At 37.8% G+C, this 18,934-nt stretch overlaps 1 protein-coding gene across 3 annotated transcripts in view; it reads right to left on the bottom strand.

Moving 5' to 3' along the window:
* PREX1 (phosphatidylinositol-3,4,5-trisphosphate dependent Rac exchange factor 1) overlaps nucleotides 1-18,934 on the bottom strand; it is a 239,229-nt gene that overhangs the window by 74,025 nt on the left and 146,270 nt on the right. For all 3 annotated transcript variants that reach the window (XM_039351244.1, XM_039351245.1, XM_039351246.1), the window contains 4 exons: nucleotides 17,465-17,598; nucleotides 10,131-10,246; nucleotides 8,606-8,755; nucleotides 4,882-5,029 (listed from right to left, as the gene is read on the bottom strand). In XM_039351244.1, coding sequence (XP_039207178.1) covers nucleotides 4,882-5,029; nucleotides 8,606-8,755; nucleotides 10,131-10,246; nucleotides 17,465-17,598 — 548 coding nt within the window. The remainder of the gene's footprint in view (nucleotides 1-4,881; nucleotides 5,030-8,605; nucleotides 8,756-10,130; nucleotides 10,247-17,464; nucleotides 17,599-18,934) is intronic.

The raw sequence follows: 18,934 nt of genomic DNA, 5'->3' as shown, positions 1-18,934 counted from the left end.
GTTGGTTGCAGCTCGATCTGCTATCAGCATATTAAATTGTGACCTTAATAACTTTACAGATTCTTTAATACTTTCATCAGAAGGATTTAGAATCAAAGCCCTTTCTTTTAATTTAATTTCATCCTCAAGTTCTCTACGTTTCTGAATCTGATTTCGCTTATAAAAATTATTCATTTTTATCAAAACACCGCGCATAAATGCTTTACCTACATCCCATACCATTGACATTGAAGTCCCCTTGTACATATTCAAAGCAAAATAGTCCTTTAAACACTCCTTTAATTTTTGAACATTCTTCTCTTGTCTAAACAAATTTTCATTAACTCTCCAGGATCTTCTTTCCTCTTTCTCTTGAATCAGCTCCATCCAAACTGGACTATGATCCGTCAGTGATCTAGGAAAAATCTTTACATTCTTTACTTTATTATACAAGTCCGTGGTAATCAAGAAAAAGTCAATTCTTGAAAAAGATTGGTGTCTATCAGAAAAAAAAGTAAAGTCTCTCTCCTCTTGGTTACGTTCCCGCCAATAATCCCTTAATTCCCAGTCTTCTTTCATATCAAAAAAGGCTTTAGGTAGCCTTGCTTGTTTGAGAAAAGGAGAGGAACCTTTCTTGTCCCTTTGTGTATCTAAGACACCATTCCAATCACCCATTAATACCACTGATCTATAATCAAACAATGTTATTTTTTGATGTAACTGCTTATAAAATTGTTCCTGTTGTTGATTTGGAGCGTAAAGTCCAACTATAAGTATTTTCTTACCATAAATACCAAGTTCAATCATCACATATCTCCCCTGGGGATCTGATTCTACCAGACAAGCTGGTAGGTTTTGTTTAACATATATAACAACTCCCCCTTTCTTCCCAGGAGCAGAAGATATAAAATGAGATCCCAAACGAGCATTAACTAAATATTTCTGATCTTTAAGTAAAATATGAGTTTCCTGTAAGCAAATAACATCATTAGTATGTTGCTTCAAATAATAAAAGATTTTTTTGCGTTTCTGAGGAGAATTCAATCCATTAACATTCCAGGTCAAAAACTTTGCCATCTCCCTTGGCACGCAGCCTGGAGAAGACACCATCAAACTCTGAGAGAGCTGCGTGTGTTGCATAACTCTTGGGTCTTGCTCCTCCCACCGGCGGTGATGCACTTCCAGGAGAACTCTCTTTAGGCTCTTTTTTACGTTGCTCCTTCTCTTTACGCTTATAGGCTGCACGGGTCATCCTCTGCTCTTTAACCTCCGTCTGGCGTTGCTTTACAGCTTCTATCATCCCAGCGGAAACCAAATCTAATGCCTCAGATTGCTGCTCAACTTCCTTGCCACTCAGAGATTTCCGACCAGATGAAGGTTGAGCCTGCACCCAGGACCGAAGTATAAAAGTCTCTAGCTTTATCAACTGTGTTCAATCTGTAGCGTGTCCCAGCATGGCTCAAAACAATACCCATCGGAATTTCCCATCTAAATGGCATCGATCTAGCTTTAAGCTCATTGGTTAAAAAAGCAAAGTCTTTCCTGCTTCTTAAAATTTTGGATGGGATTTCCTTTAGAATGATGACATCTTGGGCAGCAATCTGAAATCTTTTATTGTAAAAAGCTTGTATAATCTCATTCCGCAGGGACTTCTTTGTAAAATAAATCACCACATCTCTAGGCAAGTTCTTCTGCTTAGCAATCCAGGAGTTGAGCCTATAAATTTTTTCCACTTCTCTCTGTAATTCTCCTTTATCCATATCCAAGGCCAGCGCCAGATCAGTAAGGACCACCTCCACCAGATCTTGATTCACATCTTCCTTGAGGCCTCTGATCCTCAGGGCATACTCCATTTGTCTGTACTGAAACATCAAAATATCTTCTTGTGAGGAGTCCACCTTCCTTTCCACATCTTGAATTTTGTCATCCAAAGAGTCAACTTTGTCTTCCACTTCCTCAAGCCTTGCATCGAGCTTAACCACCACAGTAGCCAAACCTGAAACAGCTGCCAGTATATCTTGTCGTAATTCATTATTGTTTTCTTGCAATTTAGTCTTTATCCCCGTTATCTCTTCTTTGAGATCAGATTTAATTTCTGATTTAATCTGTGAGACAAATTGATTCATTTCCTCTCTCATTTGAACTACAATCTCTCCCATTATGCCTCTAACCTCTTGTGCTGAAAGTCCAGATAGAGGAGGGGAGGGTGGTGGCTGAGCCGGTGGTACATGTTTAGATTGTTGTTGTAGCTGTGCAGTGGAAGTTATAGGAGAAGAAATAACCTTAGGTACTGAGGAAGGCTGCTGCCTCTTTGAAGCCATTTTAAAAAGCACAATTGTCACTTCCCTTTCCCCTCCAGCCAGAAAGGGAGGAGGGAAAAAAAAAAGAAAAAGAATTTTTAAAAAGAGACAAACTATAGTCCTTGAAAGTCCAGAGTAAGTCCAAAGAATAAAAAATAAAAAAGCAAGCAATTCAAAAGAAAAAATTCTAAGCCAAAAGCAAAAGTAAAGGCAAAAACCAATCCTTAAAAAGGGAAAGTAAAACAAAAGAGAAAGGAAAAAAAAAACTCCGACACTTTCAAAGCGCCATCTTAAATCCTTTCACTAATATAACAAAAAAAAAAAGGAGGAATAATAGTAGAAATCAAAAAATAAAAAAATTAAACACCTAAATTATAACAAAAAATCCTTTAAACTGCTCCGTCCGTTTAAAAATTACTCACCAGAATGCTATAAACACGGAGATAGAAGCGGCGGTTTCTTTTGCTTCCTAGGAAGCAAAAACAGCTGGGAGGCGGAGATCAGCAGGAGCTCCGAGGGAACACTCCTTTCACCCCCTCTAGAAACAAATCCAGAGGGGGTTCAGGGGTTCTACCTCTATCCCTGCACTCTCTGTCCCTTCCCTTTGCCCGGGAAGGGATTTCCGAGCCGCGGGCCAGCTGATGCACGCTGCGCTCCGCGGCTCTGACACTTCCCCAGCTGGACGGCTAAAAGCTAGCCGCCATCGCCGTCGCCTCACACCGGAAGCTCCCCTATAGAGAGATATTTTTAAAGCTGGTACTAAACAAAAGTAACCTACAGTGGGAAATATTTCATGCACCTCAAGAAAGATTATTACAAGACGGAACTAACAACTTCTACAAGAATTTGGAACATTTGGAAAAGACAACTTTCACAGCAAAACAACTAGGAAATCCCTCATGACCTAGTGCCTATAATTATAGCTTCCATTCATTCAAAATATGCTGTGGATCAAACTCAGAACTAATGCTGACAGTATCTAGACCATAGGTGTCAAACCTGCTGCGTCATGTGACATGTTGTGACGTATCATGACTTTTTTTTTTTTTTTTTTTTGCTTTGCCGGAGCTGGGGTGGGCACGGCCTCTGAATGATGCAATTGGCCCACGGGCCGGCAGTTTGACATACCTGATCTAGACCCATGAATGGTACCTAATCTTCCTGGCACAGCTTTTCTCATCATGAAAGTAATTAGACAATCTTCCCTGCAGATGTGTTTTGGTCTATTACATTCTTAAAGGTGTATTACTCAGTGCCGTGATTGTTTCTTGAGGAGTCCAATTGTGGTAGAATGTACTGTGGAATCTCAGGAGGAAGGGGCTGCTTTCCAGAAAGCAAAGAGACAACAGGCCTTGGAACATTTGGTTAGCAGAAAGAGAGTTAAAACAATTCCTCCCTAGCTATTCCCAGAGTGTATCTCTAGTGATGCAAATAGCAGTTTTAGTTTGGCAAGATTCCGTTTACAGGTGAAAAACAATAAAGGAAACTACTCTTACGTAACTCCATGTGTGATTCTTCGTTCTTGGGCCTGGTGCCTATAGGGCAAATGACTGAATCAGAGAATGGGATTTACCTCCGACTCTGAGATAAGTCCCGTGAATTCTGTCAGTGCATAAAATGCAGCTGTCATGTGAAGAATGATTGGCAATGGCAGCAAGTAACAGTAGTGTTGCACTGAGGTGATAGATGAGGAACACAGGGCATATACAGAGTTGGCTGTTTGACCTGTCAAAGTCCAGCTACTGCCACCATCACAACTAAAAGTTTTTTACATCTGCATCTGTCAAAAATACCAATCCTTTCTTCAGGTTTGCCCTGCATGTAGCAAAGAGCATCACTTTTCTTGCCCAATATCTGAAAATTGATTGCTATGCTGCAACATCGATGGAAATGAGAAGGAAACAACACATATTCAGAATTTCATTACTAGAAAAACCCTTTTAGATGATCTCCTATCCAATCTCCTCTTGTTAATATCTTTAGCACATATCAGTTTTTATTCATTCATTTATGTATCAAATTTCTACCTTACCTATATCACCTGCATGATTGCATGGATTACAAACAATCTTCTAAGTTCTATGTCTTTCCAAGTCTAACATTCACACTTTTAAAAATCACTTCCTAATATTGCTCTGGCTAGAAATTGTAGGCTTTTTCCTATCTCCACTGATAAAAAGAGGCAACTTCCCTATTTTTATTTCTACATTTTAAATTTGACATTATAAGACAAAACAACAGCAAAAGTATCTTTTTTCTGAGCAAAAACAGAGGGTGATGAGAGAAGGAAGGCAGGACAAGGTAAGTTATCAAAACTATTTTCAGATTATAAGTGTTTGTTGTGCATTTGATTTCTTCCTTTTCTATAGCTTTCATGTGTCTTCCAGATCCAAAAGAATCTGCTGTCATTACATAATCCAAGGGCATTATGTAGGAATGAATGATTAATTTTAATAAATTAAGTGTAATAGAGGTTAAAGACCTTTCCAATTAAATTTCCTCAAAGCACATTTAATTTGGCTTCACAAACCATCTACAGAAAACTCACAGTCCTTTCTGTTAATTGGAATGAAAGGCCCCATTCAAACCCAAAATCACTTACTTGCCAAGAAAGCACTTGGGAACAGTGCTTAATTTTCTTCTTCTGTCTTTGATAAGATTCACTTTCTTGTTCGTCATCATGTGATATAGTTTTTCTCCTTTCTCAGCAATCATAGCATAAGCATCTCTCTCCATGCCTAGCTTCAGACCTGGAAAACAAAAGAAGAATCTTCCATAAACACTTCCCAGATAAAGTTGGTTAAAAAAAAACAAGTTGGCCTAATACCAACTAGATCACAAACATTTTCCTTTCCTTGGTGGAAATAATTTTGTAAACAGAGAGACAAAAACCAGCTTCTCAGTTGTGAATAGACACTTCTTTTCTCCTAAGTAGAGTAAGGGTGAATGTGAAGCTTCTTTTTTATCTGTTTTCAATGGAAGCGCTTCATTCACTTCCATCACAACTAAGTTTGTGTACATTGACAACACATCCAAGTCAGTCATAAATATACTGAATACACCGCATCAAATTTCTGATCTAATTAGAGAAAGTGTAATATTATGTCCAGAGCAATTCAGAACTGTTTTCATGATCAGATTTCTATTGAAATGATTTGCAGGGGGAGGGACATTCTGGCCAATTGCCATTTTCCTCCATACTATAATATTACTCCAAAACACTTGCTGACAAGTTCTGCCAAAGGTAATTTGCAAAGTCAGACTTGGATAGAAAGCAGTCTGTGTAATTCAACACATTCTCAATTTGCAACTACATCATCAAATTCCCAAAGCTCTGAGATAAGCAGAAGATTGCAGTGCATCCCTTACTCATCTGGTTTGAACATAAAGCATTTTGTCTTAATGCTGATAATGGCTTGGCTGTTGAAGTATCTCAACCAGATGGAATTGCTGTTCAATAAAATCTTGAATTCATGCCTAAAACCTCCTTGATTTCATTCTTATCTATGACAAATAGAAATTGCCTCTATACAAATAAATGAATCTCCAATTGTCAGCCCTCTCAGGTAAACCAGAGAACACAAGCAGATGAACTAATTCTTCTTTATAACTTAAGGATACATTATTAGAAGAATCTTGCAGAGCTGAAAGTATAAACCTCCCGCTGCCACTTTTAACTTCCTGATCCATTAGGGTGGATCCTTCTTAAGTTTGTTACTCTATCCGTTAAGCCATTTGGGGCTCCTGCCTCTCTTGTCTGATTGTTACATAGGAAACATTTCTTCCCCTCATTCTGTCTCTTCCTCCTATATAGAGAAAACCCATTAGGCTCTCTTAAAAAATGATACTCCTACTGGTTTTGCAAGTATTGATTTTTGTGTGCTAGATCAATATATTAACATTCCTAACATACTAGTACGACATATTACTACCACTCAGTAATTCACACTTCACAAGACATTTTAAGTTTCATATTAATTTGATGCTTTTTAATGTTAGTTCTATCAGAATCAGCCTTACCATTAAGTATATAGATTGAGAAAGGAAGTTGGTAAAGAAATATGAAAAAACAGTAAAAACGTTATATAAGTGCAACATGGATTAATCTACTTCACTGTACATGCATTTATTGCTAATGCTTCTGAGGTCATTCATTCATTCATTCATTCAATTTCTATGGCTGCCCAACTCAACCAGTGACACAAGGTTATAAGTTGTATATTATTATTTTTTCTTCTGTTCAACAGTGTCCAATTATCAGAGATTGTCTGGACAACTCGCTGCCCTTTCTTGGCAAAGATTTTCAAAAGTGGTTTGAAACTGTTTCCTTCCTTGGGCTGAGAGAGAATAGTTGGCCCAATACCATCCAGGTGGCTTTATGCCTAAAGCAGGATTAGAACTCATGGTCTCCTGGTTTCTACCTAATGCCTTAACTACTACACTGCTAGTTTGTTGGATATGCAAAGTATACATATATGAAGCCATGTCAGTCTCACTCATTTTGTTGCATTAAAACTTTCATTCACACTATGCTGAGTACTTAAGCGAGCTAATAAAATTTTAAAAAGAAAATAAAGAAATGCTGAAATTAATATTACAATCAATTAACAATCAAATGCCTGATTGTTTGAATTGATTTATATTCTCCCTAAACGCTTACGCAATGCTGATCAAGATACATTTAGAACTGCAAAGATTTCATTGTTGATGAAAAAGAACAACAGACAGAACTGGGGGGAATGGAGTTATAAGTGCGTCAGCAGCTTAGCATCATTGCATTCCCATAAGTGGTCCAATCCAACCCCTCCTGAATTCCGCTGTCTTATTTGGCACCACTTTAGTTTTGAACTTTAATTTACTAGACTCTTAGATGTAGGCTTGAATTAATCTTCTATGCTGCAGCCTAATGGATGGTCTTGATTCAACAGTTGGTTTGGATTTGACTGCTTATCTTTAGTGTACATGTTTGCATTTTGTGTATCCTCTTATGTTAAATTCAAGCTGCATCTGAATTTAGGTTTCACTAATGTGTTGTTGCAGTGATAATGCTATTATTCATATAAGAGGAAATCAGCAACCCTTCTCTTTACAGCCATAAAATACAAACAGGCAGCTTACCAGCAATTAGCTACACATCATTTTGCTTTGTGCTATACTTGTCTTGTAAGTAGGGAACTGGAAAAAAACATCCAGCAAGTCCAATGTTTTGCTTGAATTTCCTATAACTGTACAGTAAAACTGGCGACAGTTTGTGTGTGGTGTTTTTTTAAAAATAAACTCTGTAGACAAGCAGGTAACAGGAACTACTGCCTCGCTTGCTTTTATGATTTTGCGTGAAAAACAAGAGAATATTTTTCATTTCTAAGTCGAAATATCATAGGACCAGACTTTATATTTAAACCATTTTTTCCACCACTTGTTAAACAAATAATGTGATTGTTAAGTGAATCACATGGTTGTTAAATGAATCACCTGATCCTAAATCCAAATCCACTCCCTTGAATGGGATGGAGCTTTTCTGCCAGAAACCAGCAAAAAGCATCACAAATCTTGGCCACATGACTATAGGATTGTAGTAGGTTGGCAAGTGCCCAAAATGTTGCCATAATTTCAGTGGAGTAACTGTCACTTTGAATTGCATCCATGATCAGTTCTTCATGGCATACTGGAATAGGTTTTAAGAGAGTTTAATAATAGTAGTAAATGCCAGAACCTTAACTAAATGTGTGCTGTACAAACGATTACAATTTTTCCATAATTAGCAAAAGGAATACTAATATACATTCCTTTCTAGAACATCTTTCAGCAGGCCTGGGGATCCTTTGGAAACAAAGAGCCTGCAACAAGGCTTTATTACATATTAATTTTTAACACTCTCCCGTGGTCTTATTATATGTATGTTTTATTGTTTCTAAAGGTTATTTAAGATATGTTTTATCATTCTGTTTTTATTGTATGCCATCCAGAATCACATTCGTAAGTTGGGTGGCTATATAAATTTGATAAATAAATAATAAACTTACTTATAATGCCTATAAAACAAAAGCCATAAAACTTTTAAACATTGTGCAAAATAAACTCAAATGTGACTTTATACATGCAAGAGTACTTGAGCTCCATATCTCTGAATCTGTTTTAAGGGACAAACTTTCTAGAATCTACATTGTAGATGCTTAAATTATACCTCTACACCACTATCATCTTTTATTTATTTGCCATAACAATGAAAATAAGCTGCTGCTTTTTTAGATGGAAAATTTCTGCAAATGTATACAGGCCATATACTTTTGTCCCTAAAATATAAAATGTACCAGTCACGAACTTACTTTCTCTTTGTTCCCGTTCCTTGATTATAGCATCCAGCCATTTCTGTTTGTCCTCTGCTGTCTTAGCCATACAGACAAACCATTTATTTTTGGCAGTGTTGTGTATCTTCCATCCATTTGTTACTGTATAACCATTACTGTGATAATCTGCTGTAAAGTACAAATGTACCAAGAAGAATGTGAGTGCAAATTTGGGGCCTAAAAGAAAAATAAATTCAATCTGGGCTCCACCACTGTCCTTTTTTAATGGAATTAATAGAGACAGCTAGATAGGGTTCCAAAAGTTTCATCACAATTTTTAGGCATTGCATTGGACCACAGACCCAATGAAACCTGGATCCTATCTTGCATGCCACTGAAATACCTTGAGTGGGGAATTGTGAAAATAATACTGAGAGTACTCCAAAATCAGGTAAGAGAGCGATTAATGAGAAGATATCTATTATATCAAGTGATACAGTGAACTTTCAGCTTCATCTAATTGTTACTGATACCAGAAAGAGAACAGTTGATCTGAACTACTTTTAATTTTAAGAGAGTTCAGACTGACTAAAAATCAATTATACTTTTTGCCTTGGTACAGATTGGACTACATTAATTTTCAGCTCCTTGGCTTAATCTGGTGACTGAATTAACACATTTTAGGACTTAGGACCGCTAAAACGAACTACCAACTAACTATAATCTAGCAAAGTTAAAGAGTTGCCAAGCTTTGTATGTTCTGGGGATGGATTTTCCAGATCTTTACTAGGCCTAGTTAAATTTATTAACAGAGACTTGGAATTTAAATACCAGTTCTGCAGAAATGCAGATATTCAATCCAAACTAAGGTGACACCTGCCAAGAAAACAACTTAATTTTTCTCTGACAAATGAAGTAGGCTTGTTCATTTGTTTACTTACTTACTTACTTAATTTTTATGTACCCATTCCTGAAGACTCTGAGCAGCTAACATTCAAAATCATTTCCTAAACTAAAGATAACACCTTCAAAAATAATAAATTTGCTTATTAGTTTAAATTTATTGACCATCTAACTCCTGTGGAATAAATGCACATGCAATATAAACAACATTAATATGTATAGGTAGTCCTCACTGAACGACCACTCAGTGGCCATTTAAAGTTATGATGGTGCTGAATGTGAAAGATTTACCATATGTCCTCATATGCAGCCATCACAGCACACCTATTGTCACATGATCACAATTCAGACACTTGGCAACTGGCTCACAAACATGCTCTTGCAGTATCTCACAGTCATCTGATTGCCATTTGCAATCTTCACTGCTGTTTTCCAACAAACAGAGTCAATGGGAAAGCAGACAGGAGGTCACACATGGTGATCACATGACTATGGGATGCTGCAACCATATCACAGCCGTCACCTCGTAAATTGAGCCAGAGCTGTGAATCCAGGAAGATCCCCCAAATCACTTCCAAACGGGTGGATACAATTCCATTAAGAGTCAAAAACAGAACATCACTGCCTTGTCCTTTTGAGACAAAAATCAATTGGTCCTTACCTGTCCCATCTTCCACATTCTCAACCTCCATAACTTCTGTGTTTATTCGCCCTCTGAAAATGTAGAGGGATCCATTGATAGACTTAGTACGCTTAGATGGTTTCTTCCCAGCAACTCTGTATTTAATGAATACATAGTGAACAAGGATGTTTATTATGTATTGGACAGTTTCAATGCAACAACTTGCCTCTTACAGGCATCCTGCCACCCAAAATTGGGATGGGGATAGGAGTATATATGCCACTCCCTATACTAGTTACCACGAAAAATAAATACTGTGTCATACACCTGTTGTGGAGGTGTATTTTATAAAGAGAACGATATAGGCACATAATGACAGATGGTAAAGGAACAGTTGGCAACTAAAAATACAACGCATCTTTGTGATAAGATCTGAAACCATAGTAATATTAGGGTGGTTAGTTATATATGTATAGTATGTGTACAAGTATGTATGCTTGTATCGTATTGATTTATGTTTTTGCCCATCCCTCAGTTGCTTTTGTTTTTTGGTTGTTTAATTTGATTTCAGACAAAAGTTCTCAAAGGTCAAGCAAAAAAGGATCCTGAGAAGATTCAGTTTAAGCAGAGACTCTGGATGTTGCTGCTGCTAAAAGTAGAGAACACGTAAGAACTGAATAATAAGAGTTCTGCTGGATCAAACTCAATGTAGATCAGCATTATCTTCTCCCTCAAGGTTGGTCAAGATGCCTCTGAGAAGCACACAAGTAGACCATAAACTCGTGCACATAATTTTCTTAATCAACATTTAATACCATTGCAGCACATCACTGTAGGTGACAATGATAAAAACAAAGAAGTAAAAGAAGAAGAAGCAAAAGAAGCAAAACACAGGCAACAGCAAAAATCAAGCATGCAGAAGGAGGATTTCAATCCTTTTCACCAAAGGCCAGGGCAAAGAGCCAGGGCTTCAAAATCTTCTGAAATACCTGCAGGATGGGGGAGGGGTTCATTCAGATCTTTGGGGGACCTCATTTCAGAGGACAGATATTATGGCAAAACAGGTGCACTTCTGAGGTAGATAGCAATGTTTAATTGAAGGAACCCTGTTTGATCAAATCATCTAGCAGATATTATGGGTGGTCCCTCAAGTAACCAAGCCTTAACTGTGTAAGGCTTTCTAGGTAATGAACTGCATCTTGAAATGCACCTGTAAACAAACTGGCACTCTTTCATCCTGTGGGATATGGGCATGCTGAGGCATACCCATCACTGCCTGCACTGCTACTTTCTGGACTAGCTGTAACTGTGGACTGCCCAGAGTTTTCTTTTAAAATGGTCAGTCATATAAATTTTATAAATAAGTTTAATAAATAAAGTTTACAGATTTCAGATGGTCTTCAAGAACAATACCACATATAGTGCATTATATTTATCAAGCTGTGAGGTGGTCAAGGCATGTCTGAAGGGTTTCCTGTTCTAGGAGAGTGCAACTGTCATGCCAAACAAAGCTGTGTAAAGGCGTTCCTGGTGGACACAACTGTTCATTGGACCAATAGTCCAATCTGAGTCCAGGAAGGTCCCTCAGATTGCACATTACTCTTGACTGGGAAAGTGCTACCCCCTCCAAAGTTTTTCTAGATCTGGATGCCCCAAACACAGTTACTCAGCCTTAATAGGAAAAAGTCAGAGGCAGTTCTTCCCCATTTACACCCTGCCTAGCTCCAGACAGGGTCAACATTCTCATTCAGCCGGCCTGGTGTCAAAAGGTATAACTGGGGGTTATCAGCCTACTGATGATACTCTAAACTAGCAGATGACCTCACTCAGCTGTTTCATGTAGATGTTAAAAAGAAAGGGAGAGAAGACAGAACCTTCCAGCACCCCACAAAGGAGGGACTTAGGGACCAATCTCTTTCACCCAATAAACACCAACTGAAATCAGCCCTAGAGAAAGGAAGACCACCTCTGTAAAACAGTGGTCCCTATTCCCAATACATGGAGATGGCTTAGAAAGATACCACTATGATGATACTGAAAGTTACTGAGAAATCAAGAAGTACCATGATAAATGCACCACCACTATCTCAGCTCCATCTCAGGTATCTACAGCATGACTAAGGCTGCCTCAATACTAAATCCTGGCCTGAAACTTGACTGAAAAAAATCTAAAAAATCCACTTCTCCAGGGCTATCATCAACTGCAAATTGACTTTTCCACAGTCTTCCTCAAAAATGGAAAGCTGTAGAGACTACATAATAATTATGAAGAACATTTGGGTCAAGTTCCAAAGGTGCTTTTTCAAAAGGCAACTGGATTTCTTTGTTTTCCTTGAAGATGTTTTGCTTCTCCACCAAGAAGCTTTTTCAGAGAAGCAAAATGTCTTCAAGAAAAACAAAGAAAATCCAGTTACCTCTTGAAAAAGCATCTTTGGATGTTTTGCATGACCTGGATGATTGAGAATCTCTATAGGCATTTGAGATCAAGGACTTTGCTTGGGTTTTTGTTTGGTTGTTGTTATTGTTTTGGAAGAGTTTACAGTATTTTGCAAACTTCACAGAGATCTGTCCAAGGTTCTGACAAGCCTTTTACCTTTGTCCTTTCAAGTATTAATAGATAATATGTGACATTAAATGTAAGCATGCCCTTCTTTCTACTACTTTGGATAGGCATTCCTAAGGATCCAAAAGCTGAGCTAGGGCAGAACAGAAATCTTCATAGCTACTTGAACTGTTCGGATTGATCTACTAAGTGTAAAAAAAGATTTTGAATATTATAGATTGTGTGCTTCTGTTTTTGCTGTCCCACTTGATTAATAATTATCATGTGTCAATTAAAGATGATCCTCTTAGGGTTAGATTAGGGAGTGGGGCAGGCAGGGAATAGAATAGAATAGAATAGAATAGAATAGAATAGAATAGAATAGAATAGAATAGAATAGAATAGAATAGAATAGAATAGAAATTTTATTGTCACTTTGAATGTACCCTAATCAACATACATTACGATAAAGTGTGTTTATCATCTCTCAAAGGATCACCACCTCATATATACACTACATAAATATGACAAAAATAAACAAATAAATACAGAATTGTGCATATACATACTGTTGTGTCCTGAGCTTGCAAATGCAGGCTTGGGACATTGCAAGGTTCCCGGGCAATTGCAAAAGCTGCCCGGGACCAGACTGAGTGGTGCCGACCAAGCATGCATGCGCAAGGCACGAAAAGTGCCTAGTGATGTCGCCATTTTGTCCGGGGAATGGGGACGTATAAAAGGAGGCCTGTGTGCCTTTGCTTGTTGTTGGAGTTTGAAATAAGCACAATAAAGAGTTGTTCCAGAAACATGTGTATTCTTCATTTGCCATCGCTCCCAGGACTTAACACATACATATATTATATGACACAGAGAAACAACACAGTCTAGTTCAGATATACATGTGCATGGAAGAGAAACAAATCTTGTGAGTTTACTAGACAGATGGCATAGGGAACAAAGCTATTACAACAGAGGTCTCCAACCTTTTGGACACCAGGGAATGGTTCCGTCAAGAGAGGTTTTTCTGCAGACCAGAAGAGGTGTGGTTTTGTGTGCTGCCTGCATCCCACGGATGGGGCATTACTTGTTTGTGTGGACCAGTTGCTGGCATGCCACAGCCCAGTACCAGTCTGCGGACCGGGGGTTGAGGACCCCTGTATTACAGGGGTAGTCCTGCTAGAAATACTTCGAAATTTCCTCCCAGAGGGAAGCAACAGAAACAGACCATAAAGCTCAATGCTTTGAGCTCTAAGCACATAGCACTTATAAGCAGCATCCTGAATATCAGGGAGAGAGCTTCCTATGATCTTCTCAGAGGTCTTCTCTGTATGGACTTTTTATCTGTTATTATCAAACTGTTGTTATCAAACCAGACAGTGATGTAGTTTGTTAAAATGCTCTCCATCGTGCCTCTGTAAAAAGTGGCCAGGACAAAGGAGAAAGATGTGCTCTCCTCATCCGATGCAGGAAATGCAGATGCTGGTTTGCACGCTTCACTAAGGATGAGGTGTGGAGCTTGTTAGCTATTTGCACCCCCAGATACTTAATACTGTTGATCACTTCTACAGCTGCATCCTTGATACTGAGTGGAGTATGATTAAAATCTACAATAATCTCCTTTGTTTTATCAATATTTAGAACCAGATTACTTTTATTGCACCAGTCCATCACCTCTTCCCTATAAGCAACTTCACTGTCATCCCGGATAAGATCCACCATGTCTATGTTGTCTGCATACTTCACAATGTGATTTGTAGCAGACTGCACAGCACTTGTGGATCATCATGGCAAACAGTAGCAGACTCAGGACACAGTCCTTTGGGGAACCCGTACTCAAGGAGACGGAGCTGGAAACTTTCTTTCCAACTCGCACAATAAGAAAATCAAGTATTCAATTACATAAAGGAGTATTAAAATTAATAGGTCCAGTTTGTTCACCAGATGCTGAGGAATCATTGTATTGAATGTTGAACTAAAATCAACAAACAGCATTCGCACATGAGTGTTCTTCCCCTCCAGGTGCACCAAGCTAAGATGAAGCACACAGGAAAGAGCATCTTCTACAGAGTGGTTCTTCCGATAGGCAAATTGTAATGAGTCAAATGTAGGGGGAAGGCATAAAACCATATAGTCCTTTACCAATCTCTCAAAACACTTCATCAAAGTATATTGTTTCAGTTGTATGTAACTGTACTGCATAGGCAAAGAAAATGTGGCTTTTCTCCCTCAAATACTGCTACCCTCTTTTGGGGTCACCTGACAATGAATCAAAAGACCGGTGAAATAATCCTGTAAATTTGGCTCCAGTCTATCTATATATACCATGATCTTTGGGGCTGCAGCATGGAAAAGTAATTCTAATACCAGGCTAGGCATACATCTATTATAGAGCACTGTCTGAGCTATAGTAGACATTAAATATTTTTAATTATATTAACTTGTTATAAAGTCCTATATTTGAACATTGTAGCTGATTAGTAAGTCACTTGTTGAAGCCGGATCCTAATCAGTTCCAGCAAGCGGGTAGATATTCAGCTTCTTTCTGCACTGAATTTAAACAGCAGAGAGAAAGATAAACCATCCCAAATTATAGCAGCCTTGCTACATCTAAATATATCTCTTAAATAGTAGGTAGCATGCAGAAAACTCCTCTATTTTTAATGAAAATCATATTCTGGACAGAGCTTGCTTTGGAATTACAGGAAATATAAACACAAATTCTTTGGGGAACTGAAAGTGTCAGAGCTGCCATATCGATCTCCAAGCCAAACTGCAGAAAACTTTCTCACTGATGCCTGTTCTGTACAAACAAGAGCACTCTCTCAAAAGGCAACAGAACTCAGTGTTCTGGGAAAACTGCCTGCAGAAAGGGAGGGGCTTTATTAATCCAAACTGCTAAACTGAATCAGGAAAAAAAAGGGCTGACAAAGAGAGACTCAGGAAGACTCCAATGAATGAGGAGGAAGTCAAGATTTACTAGTAAAGAGTAAGAGATGCTTTTGCTTAGCACATGGAATCAATGGCATATATGAAAGAGGATTACTAGGTTAGGGAAGGTTACCGTAGAATGAAGAATCTCTAGCCTATTCTGTTGCTAACAGGACCTACAGAGATTTTGAGTACGTATTTTCCCTTTCTACTACTACTGCTCTGTTTCACCCATGCTTTGTCCTTCCTCGTTAAAGGAGGATGCTCTTAAATTCCTTTCAGAATATGGATAAATCAGGCAAAAACTCATCCCACAGATCACCAACATAATTAGCTTTACCCCAATCCATGCCCTGCCATTGAATGTCACTTGAAAGGAAAGGAGACAGCATGAATGACGCTAGCAGGATGATCCAGAGCTACCATCCCCAATCTTAGATGGTATGGGGTGATTCTTTCCAATTAGTCTGATGCATGCCTTCCCCAAGGAGGGGAACATGCCTTTTGGATGGCCCATCAGATCAGATGATTACCTATTTTCAGATCTCAATCAAGCCTACTTCCCCACCTTCCCCAAGCAAAAGGAAAATGAATATGAAAACTGAGGAATCTACAGTATTATATAAATCTTAAACAGCATCTGCAGGCTGTCATAACTTTCATGGGAATGATGGAGAGAGAGCGAGGGAGAGGGAGGGAGGGAGAGAGAGAGACAATATTACATTTATAAATTATTATGTAGTACTAGTGATATTATTGCTGCTTCATTTTTTTTGCCTAAAAGGTTTTCATGCCTAAAACATTTTAATTCACATGTTGCGTCACCTCAAGCTTCAAAGAGTCTCCAAATCAGTTTTGCCTGCATGCCTAATTTCACTTTGCTTCTACAAACTCACCTGTTTTAAGGTCCTTTCCAATTATGTGGCCCACTTTCATTACAGAGAATTCCTGCCATGCACCACCAGCTTCCAGCTTTCAGGTTCACATGGCCCCGACTCTCTTAGCCTTCCAGAGGATGTTTATTTTTTTCTCCCCAAGTATTAGGGCCATGGCGTTTGTGTCTCAGTTATTTGTTTCTTGTATTGAATATTTTAATTGGTTATGAATTTTTGTATTGTTTTTGGATGGGTTGCTCACCACCATATTGTGTATTTAAATGGATAGCTGTATACATTTTCTAAATAAATAAAAATAAATTCCAACACAAGAATATGGCCATTCTAAACTCCAACCTACATTCTGAACTGTTAACCCCAAGTCCTCCTTGATCATGAGTGCGGGGGAAAAAATAGAATAAAAAATAATATTTCTTGATGTTTTAAGAGGGATACATGAGATATCATTGGAATATGCTTATCATAGTATATAAAGAAAGAGGAATCCTTCTTAAGTAAACAATATCTCAGTCAAGGAACTACCAATGCAGACAAACTAACAATAAGCAACAACCTAATAAAGAAACCACCAAGGACACTAGCACTGATGATGCTATACTTAGTTTGATAATGAAATGTCTCCAAGAAAACTACCCAGCTCAGAGAGCGCCAAGGACCCCACAGAATCCTCCTTTGTAAATAAAAGCTTATTTTAAAACAACAACAAAACAAAGGAATCCTAGACTCCTTCATTTTGTAAATAAAAACTTGGTCTCAGCTTCATCCCTGTGGTTGAAGCCACCCTCTCCCCAAAAATTAGAATCCCAGGCCAAGGTAAGATTGCCCATTTCTTTGCTAAAGTCATACCTTTAGAGCCCTAAAGCCCAAGATGTAAGATGAGTCTTCATAAGAATTAGAAGGAAAAAAAAGATGCTCACTTCTCTTTAATCCAGAAACAACATGAAACATTTATTTCCATGCATTTATTATTAAGAAAGTTGAGCAACAGACATAGACAGTGCACTCACCTGGATTTCCGCTTGCAATAAACGAGCAAGTTATCAAAAAGAAAAAATGTTCTCTCCTGGATGTTTCCTGCTGAGATTTTTAGTAAGTTTCCTTGAAGCAAAAGCTGGGTCGAAATGTCTGTCAGGTTGGAACCCTAGAACACAAAAGAACCATTTCAGGATTTGACCCGTTCAGAATTCTGGAGTCTCAATATTAATCAAATCTATCTTTCACAGTAACAGCTACTTAGAAATTATTTGACTAAATCTGTTGTTAATGTTCCTTTTCATCTCTCAAGAAAATCAAATTTTAAAAAGTTAATTTTCTCTACCATAATGCCCTCATACAAGATATTTACTAATATTTGTTTTGATATACATTTCAACTATTCAGTAACCAGAATTTGCTAATCTGTATACATGGATATTAAAAACAAACAAAAACCTATACAAAGCCACTATAACAAGAGAGCAATAATATATATAATATATAACGGCAAAGTAAAACCAGTTTTAAAATAAATCAGAGTAAAGATATAAAAACATTAAAATAGTTGTTTAAAAGCCTAAGAATAGAAAGGGCTTTACTTATCACCTCCTAGAAACATCAGATAAGCTGGGATGACAGGAAAACAGCCCTTAATAGAATCTTGCAACTCTGAGATTACATCTCCCCTTCCTCACCCTTACAGCCCAACAAACTAGAGGGGGTCCCTTCTGAGACATTTGCCATTCTCTCATATCTTCTGTGGACTCAACTGCCTCTTATCTGATTATTGTTTAATATATGGGGGAGGAATAGTGAACTGAAGACATCTCTGCAAAAGTGGAGCCAATGACTCCAGCAAAGACCAAGGAACCAGTAAATAGATCTGTTCCTTGAAATCCCTCTGGATAAGGAGAAGACATGAGATTATCCACGTATGCTCCTGACAGTTGTTCCCTACAAGAGATCACAGGACAGCAATCTCCTGTACATTTCTGCGCTGGAAGACAAAAGGAATAGCCATTTTGCCTCACATAGTCAGCACCTTTTAAAGGACACCAAGCTCATTAAACTCATTTTCTAAAAACTCAGTCCTAAATGAAAGAATATTTTAATCATAAACTTGTCAAAACTTTGAAATAATAACAAAAAGCTAAATAAGAAATCTAGAAAGTATAAACAGATTAAGGGTCCAGATAAATTTTGAATATAGCAACTTTTACAATAAAAGTTTATAGTACATAGAGATTTGTTAAAGACCTGAAGAATTCTGTGTGATAGGATAAAGATGAAATGAAATCAAATATTTGAATGAATTAAAATTATCTGCATACGGTTAAAATAAAACATGTTGTTACTTATGACAACTTTTTATGGACTTCCTGCTGACACTAAGACTGAAAAAGTGGCGTTTTATGGATTTGCCTATAAATAAGGGATAGAATAAGGGATGAAGTGATAAATTGTTTCTAACCTTGGAGGGTTTGAACAGTCACTAAATTTGT

This window comes from Crotalus tigris, unplaced genomic scaffold, assembly GCF_016545835.1.
Source record: "Crotalus tigris isolate CLP2741 ecotype Arizona unplaced genomic scaffold, ASM1654583v1 scf7180000018371.15429387391:27106975, whole genome shotgun sequence".
Lineage (NCBI taxonomy): Eukaryota > Metazoa > Chordata > Lepidosauria > Squamata > Viperidae > Crotalus > Crotalus tigris.
Note: the sequence above shows the minus strand (reverse complement) of the source record. Positions and strands in the feature narration are given on the sequence as shown.